Source organism: Natator depressus, chromosome 1, assembly GCF_965152275.1.
Source record: "Natator depressus isolate rNatDep1 chromosome 1, rNatDep2.hap1, whole genome shotgun sequence".
Taxonomy (NCBI): domain Eukaryota; kingdom Metazoa; phylum Chordata; order Testudines; family Cheloniidae; genus Natator; species Natator depressus.
The window spans coordinates 57428804-57440890 of record NC_134234.1 but is presented as its reverse complement, the minus strand read 5'-3'; the positions used below and the strand labels follow the sequence as shown (position 1 = coordinate 57440890).

Sequence of the window (12087 nt, the reverse complement as noted above, 5' to 3'; positions counted from 1 at the left end):
AATGGGTGTTACCATACAAACTGTAATGAGAGTGATCACTTAAGATGAGCTAATACCAGCAGGAGTTGGGGGGGGAGAGAAAACCTTTTGTAGTGATAATCAAGGTGGACCATTTCAAGAACGTCTGAGGAACGGGGGGTGGGGGGGAGAAGGAGGGAAATCAACATGGGGAAATAGTTTCTTTGTGTAATGACCCATCCACTCCCAGTCTCTATTCAAGCCTAAATTAATTGTATCCAGTTTGCAAATTAATTCCAATTCAGCAGTCTCTCGTTGGATTCTGTTTTTGAAGTTTTTTTTTTTTTTTTGAAGAATTGTCACTTTTAGGTCTCTAATCGAGTGACCAGAGAGATTGAAGTGTTCTCCAACTGGTTTTTGAACGTTATAATTCTTGATGTCTGATTTGTGTCCATTTTATTCTTTTACGTAGAGATTGTCCAGTTTGACCAATGTACATGGCAGATGGGCATTGCTGGCACATGATGGCATATATCACATTGGTGGATGTGCAGGTGAACGAGCCTCTGATAGTGTGGCTGATGTGATTAGGCCCTATGATGGTGTCCCCTGAATAGATATATGGACATAGTTGGCAACGAGAGACTGCTGAATTGGAATTAATTTGCAAACTGGATTTGCAAAACTATTTCCCCATGTTTATTTTCCCCCCCACTGTTCCTCAGACGTTCTTGTCAACTGCTGGAAATGGCCCACCTTGATTATCACTACAAAAGATTTTCTCCCCCCGCTCTCCTGCTGGTATTAGCTCATCTGAAGTGATCACTCTTCTTACAGTGTGTATGGTAACACCCAATGTTTCATGTTCTCTGTGTATATAAATCTCCCCACTGTATTTTCCACTGAATGCATCCCATGAAGTGAGCTGTAGCTCACAAAAGCTTACGCTCAAATAAATTTTAGTCTCTAAGGTGCCACAAGTACTCTTTTTTTTTTTTAAATAAGAGCATCTACACAAGTGGTTTGTACCCATTTAGCTAAGACTATTTAGAAACCAATTTAAACAACTAAAACTTTCTGATATATTTAAGGCCTTTAATTCTGCTGCACAGTTCTATGGTAAGGAATTGATTCTGCAGCCAGTTCCATCACTGCAGAATTGTAGAACATATGTGACTCTGATCATAATTGGTTTACTTATTATATGTAGATTATTTCACAGAGTAGAAAAATATGGTTAAGGGCAATCATTTTTATAGGTTTCAGAGTAACAGCCGTGTTAGTCTGTATTCGTAAAAAGAAAAAAGAAAAGGAGTACTTGTGGCACCTTCTAAGCTAGCATTCCACCCACAGATTGTTCTGAATAAAGTGATAAATATTTTTTTAAAAACCTCTCAATTTTAACATTTGCAGACTAGAACAGGAGCTAGCTCTTCTTTTTTCTTCATATTTCAGAATTGAATTAATATTTATATTTGTAAATCCACTTCACAGTTATCTTTTCAGATTATGTGCAACGATATGGTACATCTACACAAGCTAAGATGGTGTGTTACTTCTGCCCATTTAAAACGTTAGTGATAAATCAAAATATCCAGAAGGTTTATTCCCTCATAGTTAGATTGTTTATATATATTGTAATGAGTATTGTTATAAGTATTATTATAAGTATTGTGTGTGTGTGTGTATATATATATATGTCATGTATATAATGCAAAGAATACATTTTAAAAAACTTTTTCATTTTAAGTAATCTGTCTTAATAAAATGTCTTTGTTACCAAAAGTTGATAAGTCAACCATCTCATCCATCTGATACCTGTTTTCCCATTGCTAAACTTTTCCTCTAAATGCAACCAGTGCATAAATTGAGGAAGTAAAGTGACAGGTTGTTCACCCTGAGAGGAATCTCATTTTCCCATAAGTATAACAAACACCAGCTGTTTCCTTTACTAATGACAGATAGGATTACACTGAGAAAACAGAGCTGGTGCTGTGGTGTGTACCTTTTAAAAGGCTTCACTGTGTAATTAAAGCACTCCTGTATGTGAAGTTAAAATGAATGAAAATGTTAGTGCTGGGAAAGGAAGTAGAATCTTTAGTACAAAATTTGACAAGAATGAATAGTTTTCTTGTTATTAATCATTATTTGTCCAAAGACATGTTCTGATTGGGTTTTTTTGGTGAAGTCACAGCTGTACACCAGATCACTGCTGTTCGCTGTTTTGACTGCCTCATCAAACAGATTAAGAGAATAGCTTTGCCCATGATACTATAAATATATAGAAATCTACTATTAATTTTTAAACAGAGATGAATAGTGTGCTGAGCATGCCTGGCTGTACTAGCTTCATTCCATTAGTATCCTTCAGCTGCTGGGATTTTTTTCTACTGGTCTCTGTTGGTTTCTGCTGAAAGACCATTCATTATTCTGTTCCAAAACTTAGTTGCCAGTTGCAACCAGTAGGACATAGGAGAAATTTTTTGACTGGAACCTCCATTAGGATACAGTATCCATGCCCTGTTGTGGCTTATTGCTGTAGTAAAATGCTCTCTAGTCCCAATTCAACAAAGCCTATTCTTCAGTTTGCTTTGCTGAATGAGTGTGGTCTGCTTAATCAGGGCTTAAGTGCTGATTCATTTTGTTTGCTCAATATGTGGTGTTTCAGCTGCCTTGAAATGAGATCTTCAAACACTGTGGTAAGTGAATTTATAAGAGTTATATGGTTTCACTGTGGTTTCTCCATTTTCTGTTTTAATATTTCTTTACATCACTCTATTAATAAATCAGAATAGGTATTACTATGTCTATTGCACCAACAGGACCTTATAGAGACTACTTAGCCTCTAATTCATTGGTAGAGGGAGACCGATGTCATATTGGCAAGCACTAATTTTTCCACACAGGTGCAGGATTTAATAGTATTAAACAGTGCAAAGCAGAATTTGGAATATTTAAGATCTATTGTTTTAACTAAAACAGGAAGAAGGGTTACATTTTTCTCCTTAAAAAAATTATATGCAACAATTAACGTTTGATTGAAATGCTAAGTAGGTAAACTTTTCATTTAGGTTCACAATGAGAAAAGAACAGATGTAATTTCAAGATATATATGGAGTCTCTTCAAATGAATTTGTAAATATATTTTATACATTATGACATTTTCTGAGCATTTCATGTTTTTGCTTTAATTTAGATGCTCTCTCTAACCATGGAAGGTCCAACTTTAGAGACGAAAGGTCTAGTAAAACATATGAACGTTTACAGAAAAAATTAAAAGATCGGCATGGAACACAGAAAGACAAATTGAACAGTCCGCCACCATCACCTCAGAAATGTCCTTCTCCCACAAACGAACATAATGGACTTGTGAAAGGACAGGACGCAAGTAGTGTCAGCACAGGATCTACAAAGAGCAAGTCTTTGGGGAAAGGAAAAAGTAATTCTCAAGTGGATGCAGAAATAGAAGGTAAGTGTTAGCAAAATGCTACCTCTTGTTCTGTATATTATCTGCAGAGGTGGAGCAATCACACTGTGACCAGACTGGAGCTGGACAGCAGCCTGTTGATTTCACCACCCTTGTTATTAAAGCAGGAACAGCTCTAAGAGACTGCAGCTGCTAGCGTGCAAGGCTGCATCTTGATCTGAGCAAGTTTTGTGGGTCACATCATATAATTCCATTTAGATAAAGGTCTGCACTTTGTCCACCATTTGGTTTCTCTCTTTGATATTCATGGTACTGCTTGTTGATGTGTCTGTAGAATGCAAACAGTCTGCTTGACACTGTAAAGGACATAGAGGGAAACAGTCCCTGCCAGAGGTTACTCGTAACTCTTGTTGGTTGGGGGGCACAATTTAAAGGTTGGGGGGGGCATGTGACTGACCCACACATTACTTCTGGCCCCTTTTCCACTCCCCCTGCACCTCCTATACCCTCTCCAATCTGGCACCACCTTGCTCCCACCCTCCTCACAGCTCCTTCCCCACTTACTTCTCCTATCTTCTCCCTGCTGCAGGCACGGCACAGGCCAGAGTGGGCTCCAGACACCTCCTGCCGAGCAGATAACTGTGGCTGTGGGCAAGGAAGGGACGGGACTCAGAGGGCTTCCCCGCACCACCTCTGGTGGAGCTGCACTGCCAGCCCCATCTCTCTTCCCTGCTCTGGGCACGTCCTAGCAGGGTTCTGTTATACTTATAAGAAGCATGCAGGAATCTTTATGGGGAGAAGGCAGCATGCCGCATTTATTGAGAATACAGCAGTTAGCATATGCTTTTCAATCACACACACAGTCCCGCCAGTTGATGTTTATAGTTACCAGTCCAGAGTCTGGATCAATCTAGTGGCCAGCCAGATTGGTCGCAGAGGGGAGCAGGGCTCTGTCGGTTGCGATCTGATGCTCCTGGAGTGTGGCAAGACAAACCCAAAGTCCCATGGCCAAGCACCCTGTTCTTATAGTCTTTTTTCTCTGTTGAAGTCTATGGATTTTGCTGTGTCAGTTTGGGACCGGTTACTTCTTAATTGGTGTATCTTTTGATGTTAACATTCCAGTACGCCTCCGAGAGGGTCATCCTGTCCTGGTTTCAGTTTAATCAATTGTCCTGTCTTTAGGGGTGCCAGCCTTCACCTCAGGGTCATCAGTCTGCCCTTCCTTAATTATGGATGCGCATTGATAGTTCTTTGGTGTCGTTAAGTCTCTTCACTCCATGTTCCTTGACCATCTGGCTATAACAATGGCCTTCACACCTTATCTTTTCCTGATGTATGCATTCCTCATTCACACAAACAGTCTTTTACAGAGATCTTTGAGAATACAAACAGTGTCACTTTATATTGAGCAAAAGACATTGTAAATTAAGCCTTCCTAAATCTTATAATCAAAACAATTCACACTGGGGCCCAGGCCTTCAACGTTCCTCTAATCTCCTTAACATAGACACAATACAAGATCCTGTCTCTTACTTACTAAACCTTAAAACAAAGAAATGTATATTTAACTAGAGTGCCTAATTTGTAATACATATAGGAAACCATAGTAGACATTCTAACTTATCCTAAAACAAAAGGGTGACCACAATCAGTCATAAGGATTGTTCTGGTCTGTCCCTGCCTTAACATCAGTACAGACACTGCCAGTCTGTCAGATGCGTTTCTACCAGTGTCCCAGAGGATCATTCCTTTCTGCTATTCAGAAAGGGTGGTTGGCAGGATGATCAAATCATACATTAATTCTTATAGTACAAATATAAAATCCTGCTCCTACAGTTCAGCGGGAGCACTAGTTGCCAGTGCCTTTCCCAGACACATCCCCCTCAGCTGCGCTCAGCCCAACTCCCTCCCTGACAAATCGAGGGTGGGGGGGGCGCGCAGGCACATGGCACCACATGACCCACCTCCCCCTCCCAATGCATTGTCTCTGGACCCTGCTCTATGATGTTTACATACCAGTTACTAAGCAGGTGGAATGTCCTATCTTTGTTCTGTGGGCTTTTGTTTTTAGATTTAATTTGTAAATTCTTTCCACACCAAGTCATTACAGAAAGACCTTTATAGAAAAAATAAGTTCTAAGAAGGGCTCAGAATGTGCAAATAAGGATGGAGAAGAGATCCTGGAATATGAGCACCATGGCAGAAGTCATGAAGTTAAGAGTGGTAAAGGAATCAAAAGGGACATTCATGAAATGCATGCACCTGATGAGAAAGGAATAGGAGATGAGCAAAGAAATATAGGGTGTCCAAGCTTTGAGCATGGGAATAGGATGCATGAATATGATGTCTGCTAACACTGATGGCTAGAAGACGCCAGATTCTTCATTGTTAAAGCAATTTATTAGGTGGGACACTTAGTGTGAATTGTTGAAGTTTGTTCCTTTACTGTATGGGAGGAGGGAGTCCGTACATGTGATGTTATAGGCTCAGCTGTTCAAACACAGAGCACCATCTATACACAGAAGTCCTATCCTTGATGCTTGCTAAAGCTCTGAAGTAGAGTGAGTTAATTTCCTATTTCTGCTCTTGCTCTGGAAAAGGTGTGGGACTAGGCTGTCCACAAAAGTTTTGCATAGCAGCAGGAGTAAATTGGAACCAACAGGTCACCTCAGAAGCGAGGAATGAATATCGCTAAGTCAGGGGAGGCCTTCAGAAAGTGTGCATCCCTGCTGCTTTACATTTCCTCCACAACCGCTAACCATTCATCAAACTCCTTCTAGAACACTCCCACACCAGCATCAAATGCCTGGACATCACAATCAGCTTCAACAATGGAACCCTACAAACACCTATATAAAAAATCCCTGCAGATCACCACACTTACTTCTACAGATCCAGCAACCACCCCAGACATATCAAAAAATCTATTACCTGCACCGAGGCACAGTATTTGCTCTAAAGAGAAAGTCCAGGATACACATCTAAATACTTAAAACTGCCATCACTAAACATGGACAATCTACTAGAGAAATAGATGACATCATGGAATGGGCCAATCAAATATGCTAGAAGAACCTGCTTCAATATAGGGGAAAAACAGCCATTGATCACACAGCCCTACTTGTCACCTACCACCCCACACTAAGACCTCTAAGGGGTATCAAACAGATATAACCCATACTTGATAGGGATCACATCCTGAATGAAATCTTTCCCAAGCCCCCGCTTCTGGCCTTCAAACAACCATCACCCCCCAACCTCATCATCAGAAGCAAGCTCCCCATAGACCAGGACACATCAACTCAAAGCAGCACCATACCATGCCAGAACAGATGCAAAACCTGCACACATATCACCACTGCTACAATGATCAATACCCACACAGCACACCTTTCAAGATCCGTGGGGTCTATGCATGCCTGTCACAACATGTTAGAGAGACAAGGTGGATGTGGTAATATCTTTTATTGGACTAACTTCTGTTGGTGAACGAGACAAGCTTTTCAGAAGTTGGTCCAAGAAAACATATTACTTCACCCACCTTGTCTCTCTAATGTCCTGGGACTGACACAGCTACAACTACACTGCATTTCACAACATGTGATATATCTCATCCAATGTATCAAATGCCCCAACAACAACTATGAGGGTGAAACCAATCACTGCTCTTTCAAATGAACTCACACAGAAAAATGATAAAAGGCAAAAACACCCTGTCACCCATAAGCAAACGCTTTTGACAAAATTTTCACTGCACATCTGATCACTCAGTCCTCTTCCTCAAAGAAAACCTGCACAACACCTTCAAAAGACAAGCCTGGGAACTTAAATTCATACCTCTGCTGGACGCTAAAAACTGTGGGTTTAACAGAGACTCTGGTTTTATGGCTCATTACAATGTTGCACCCATATCTAGTTAGGATGTCCTCAATATTTGCTAGTGCAGCACTGAGCCAGTGAAGAAGGAAAGCGGTCATGCTGCTGCACAGAAGAGGGCATCCCCTCATCATCACTTGTCAGGGGCCAGACCAGTTGCTAACCTGCTCCTTGGCTAACTTTGCTGCCAGGCAGCCAATGAGCCCAGCTACACTGCCTTGGAACTGACAGAGTAGCCACAGCACCTGACTGGCTGATGGTTTAGCAGCCGTCTTTTAAGCTTAGCACCCACAATAGATTAGCAGCTGCTCAACACATACCACACTGACAGCTGCGGTTGCCCTGCTCCTGTTTCCAGTCCTTGCTCCAGCCATTCATTCCAGTCCCTGCTCCTGCCTGGTTCCCATCCTGCTCAGCCTGGTTTTCGAACCTGCTCCTGATCCCCTGTTGAACCAGTCCCTGTTCTGCTCCAGCCTTCAGCTTCAGTCCTCAGCTCAGCCTCTGGCTTACGATTCTGGTTTACCCTCTGGCTCTGGCATTCTGCTTCTGTCCCTCTAGTAGTTACCCTCGGCTAGTTCCTGAACTCTGTCCCTCCCCCAAACCAGCTCTAATCAGTAGGCTGAACTGTTGTCTTAACCTCTAGGGCTGACAACCCACGGCTTGGCTGGCTACATCACTTCTGTGTTCTCCCTACTGGAAGTTGTTGCTGGGGTTGTTCTGTGGTTGGGGTTGTTGCTGGGGTTGTTTTGTGGCTACATGACTGTTGCTCGATTGCCTATGTTCACTGTGTGTGAATAGTATTGTCCTTTATGTACACTATGTTGCAGCTTTTTAGTAAACTTAAAAACAAAATAGCATGTCAGTAAGGATAGACTTCTTAGCTATCAATATTCTATGTGGAATACTAAGAAAAATTAAATTCTCACCCTTTCACTGAGAGATGTCGAGCAGTTTTATTTGGAAGGTTACAAAATAAATCAGTGCATTTTACAGTACAGTTATAAATCTTAAATGTGTGCTGTGTATTTAAAGTAGCCAAACATTTTAGAGTAAGAAAACAGAGACTGTTCACATTTTGGCTTGATTTTACCTTTGTTGTTTTAATTTGCACATAATCTCATTTCATCATACACACTTTTAATAGACATCATACCTCTGTGGTACATGTATATAAAATAAATGTTTCTCTTGAGGCGGCATCCAAACTTTTATTGTCTAACAATTGAGAATCTTAACAGTAAAGGTATTTCTGTGTAATCACTTATAAACTGTAATTGCTGTTTTTCTCTTAACAGCATTGCAGCTCTGTGTACCAAAATTTTTTCTTTCTACTTTCATCTTCCCATCTTTCCTTCTCTTTTCGGTTTTAATGTTCGCAGTTGCACTCATTTGTGATTGATTCAAATGCAATTATTATAAAGTTCAATGTTACTCTGTTATGACTAAAAATCGTAAATAAATAAATACACACACAGAGCAGGCCTTCTTTGCAAGTCTGCTTTATTTCAGTGGATTTTATGTCAAATTTAAACTTGATTTAAAAAGAGAAAACACTTTATAATGTCACGTAGAATTGCGGTAACAAAGGCATAACAGGTCACAGATATTTTTTAATCAACTTTAACCAGAAAAATCTTATTAACATAAAACAGTGAATTGACTTGATCTCACTTTCTGGTGGGAGATGTAGCAAGTGGGGGGGAGGGGGTCACTTGAAATTTGCTCATTTTTAAAAAAAAGAAATTAAGGAAAAATACCCTACAACTCCCATCTAACCTCTAATCTACCTAAGCCAGGTTAGATCCGTTCACTTGCTAATTTTATCATTTTATTATCTCAGTAGTATATGTGAGAAAACGTATGAAGCATCTTAAATAAATGTTCAGTTAGTGTAAACACTTTTTTAAAAAATATATTAATAAAAAAATAGGGTAGGTAACTGAGATATCTAAGATATCTCCTAAGCCCTCCAAAGCAGTGGGTTATTTAAATTCAAATAAATATATTTTTAGGAGATGGTCGTGCCTCTGTAATCTATTAAATGTGTACAGCCCCCTTGTTTAGGTACTCTTATTTCAGTTTTAGAGTAGCTTAAGTTAATAAGAAAGTTCCACTTGCACACATCTAAATGTGTGTGTATTGTCTGGATTTAAGAAGATGCTTTATTGTAAAAATGTTAAACAGTTATTCATGGACTTTTGTTTTGTTTTGTTTTTTAAGAAAAGGATGAAGAAACAAAAGCACTCGAAGCACTTATTTCTAGTATTACCAAGCCAGTGGTAAGTAAATGCTACTTTCCGCAGAATCAGAATTGAGGTATTCATGTTTTATCCTGTAGTGACACTTGGTTTTCTGTTGTCCAGGTGTGGACGACCTTTAGATAGCAACAATAATGAAAAATCACCAGACTGAGGGATCTTTGATCACTGAAGTTCAAATTACTTAAAGTGGCCATTTCATAAATTTTAGATAAACTAACTTTTTAAGACTTATTAAGCTGAATTCTTTTCTTGCTCGCCCTGATACAGTCCCAGTGTAATTAAGAAAAGAATTTTGCCCACTGTATACTTGTCAAGGTTAAAATAATTCAGACACACACATATAGAATCCCGTTCTTTTGTTGTTTCTGTTCTGTGTATGTGGCATTAATGCAGCTGGCATAATAACTGTTCTGGTAAAACTCTCTCTTATAATAGGCAGTTTATCATTAAAGAAAGCAGGGAAATGTTTGTTAACATTCAAAATTAGTTTCAGAAGTAAAAATTTTCAGTAACTTTTCAAATAATTATTCAATATATTACAAGCAGAAATTTGCTAATTCAGTACTTACGTAGGTGTATGTGGATCGCTGAGAGAAATAGTCTTCGTAGCTTGAAGTGTATCAGTATGCTGGTTGAGCTGCAACTTTACAACATCTTCTTTTAATTGAAGTTGAATGACATGATGTCCATTTTCCCAATTCCTGGGTGAAAATAGGGCCTTCGACGGGGAAAATCGACTAATTTACTATGCAGTGAAGAAAGTGAGACTCACCCTGAATAACGTACTGTCAAATGCACAAAGTAAACAAATGGGGAAAATATTTTTTTTTAGTCTGTAACTGTATGTTCACCTCCAGACCTGTATTTGCTGAGTTCCATAAGGATCAGTTCTCTCTCAGTTCCTATTCAACATCAATGTGAAGCCATTAGCAGAACTACTGAGACCTAATGAGCTCATATGCCAACAATATGCAGATGAGAGATCTTTGTATCCTTCAAAACGTATGGCAAAACTACTTCCATCATCCTAGCCCAATGCTTGACGAAGATCAGCTCAAACATGAAGAAAAGCTGTGTTAAGTTAAACCTGTTTGACACAGAGATGCTGCTGATTGGCAGAGTGTAATGGTCCTCACTCAAGGATTGGTCAGGAAGCAAGGCCTAGTGGCCATTTCCCTTGCTGGGATAATCCAAACTAGGGATGTAAATAATGTGTAAAAACAGTAACTGTGTAACCGATTAAAATTCTATCGGTTACATGGTTAAACATTTACCCAGGGAACTAGGGTTGCAGGGGGTGCTGCAGGACCCCCACATTTTACGTGGGGCTCTGCTGCCTCCTCACGCCCAGGAATCCCCGCGCTGCCCCCGCGCCCAGGGCTCTGCTGCTGCCCATGCCCAGCATCCGGGGTCCTGGCCCCACACCTGGGGTACCGGCTGCCAGCCCTGCGCCTGCGGTATCCCTGCTGCCGCTGCGTCCGTGGCTCTGCTGCTGCCCCGTGCCTGGCATCTCAGCTGCTGCCATGCCTGGGGCTCGGTTGCCACCCAGCACGCCCACGGTCCCATCTGCCAGCTCTGCACCCAGAGTCTCGCTGCCAGAAGGTTTTTCCCCTAGCAGCACCCATCAGGTCAGCTGTGGGGCCCCATGAGTTGCACCTTCATGGATCCACATATAGGGCCCCGCCAACCTGCCGCCTCTCCAGTTCCTTGTTGCCAGATCACTCAGACAGAGGGGAAGGTGGGTGGGTTTGGAATGGATATGAGCAACACATCTGGGAGAGCAACAGTTACGAGAAGGTAGGTAACCGTTTTTTCTTCTTTGAGTGCTTGCTCATATCAGTTCCAATTAGGTGACTCCCAAGCCTCACCTAGAAGGTGGGGTCAGAGTTCATGAAATCGCTGACTGAAGCGCTGCTCTGCCGAACACTGGATCGTCCCTGGCGTGCTCGGTGATAGCATAATGGGAAGCGAAGGTGTGTACCGAGGACCACTTTGCCCCCCTGCATATTTCCTGGGTCAGGATCTGGGCCAGGAAGGCTGCCGTGGACGCCTGAGCTCTGGTGGAGTGCGCCGTCAGAGCAGGGGCAGGGACCTTTGCCAGGTTGTAACATTCACAGATACAGGATGTCATCCACGATGATATCCTTTGTGTGGACACCGGGAGGCCCTTCATCCTGTCCACCACCACAACAAACAGCAGGTTCGACTTGCGGAACAGCTTAGTGTGTTCAATATAAAAAGCCAGTGCATGCCACATGTCCAGGGAGTGGAGCCTCTGCTCACAGGGATGCCGGGTGGCAGCAGAGCCTCAGGTTGGGGCCGGCAGCTGGGACCCTGGGCACGGAGCACAGACTCGGCAGCAAGGCTACACCCAACCCTGACATAGCACAAAGGCTGGGCCTCCCCAGAAACACCCCAGGGCCCTGTTCCTCTTCACCGTGTGCCCGATGCGAGGGACAGAGTCTCGCACACACATACAGCCCTGTCCTCCCCAAGGCGGTGATAAGTCTCCCCCAAACTGACATGCCTGCTTGGGACCGCTGCCCGGGACAGCAAGCAAGGAGG

At 41.9% G+C, this 12087-nt stretch overlaps 1 protein-coding gene across 7 annotated transcripts in view; it reads left to right on the top strand.

Moving 5' to 3' along the window:
• The window catches only part of FNDC3A (fibronectin type III domain containing 3A), a 203403-nt gene that overhangs the window by 141477 nt on the left and 49839 nt on the right, over window positions 1-12087 (top strand). For all 7 annotated transcript variants that reach the window (XM_074960675.1, XM_074960684.1, XM_074960720.1 and 4 more), the window contains 2 exons: window positions 3155-3427; window positions 9482-9540. In XM_074960675.1, the coding sequence (XP_074816776.1) occupies window positions 3155-3427; window positions 9482-9540 (332 nt within the window). The remainder of the gene's footprint in view (window positions 1-3154; window positions 3428-9481; window positions 9541-12087) is intronic.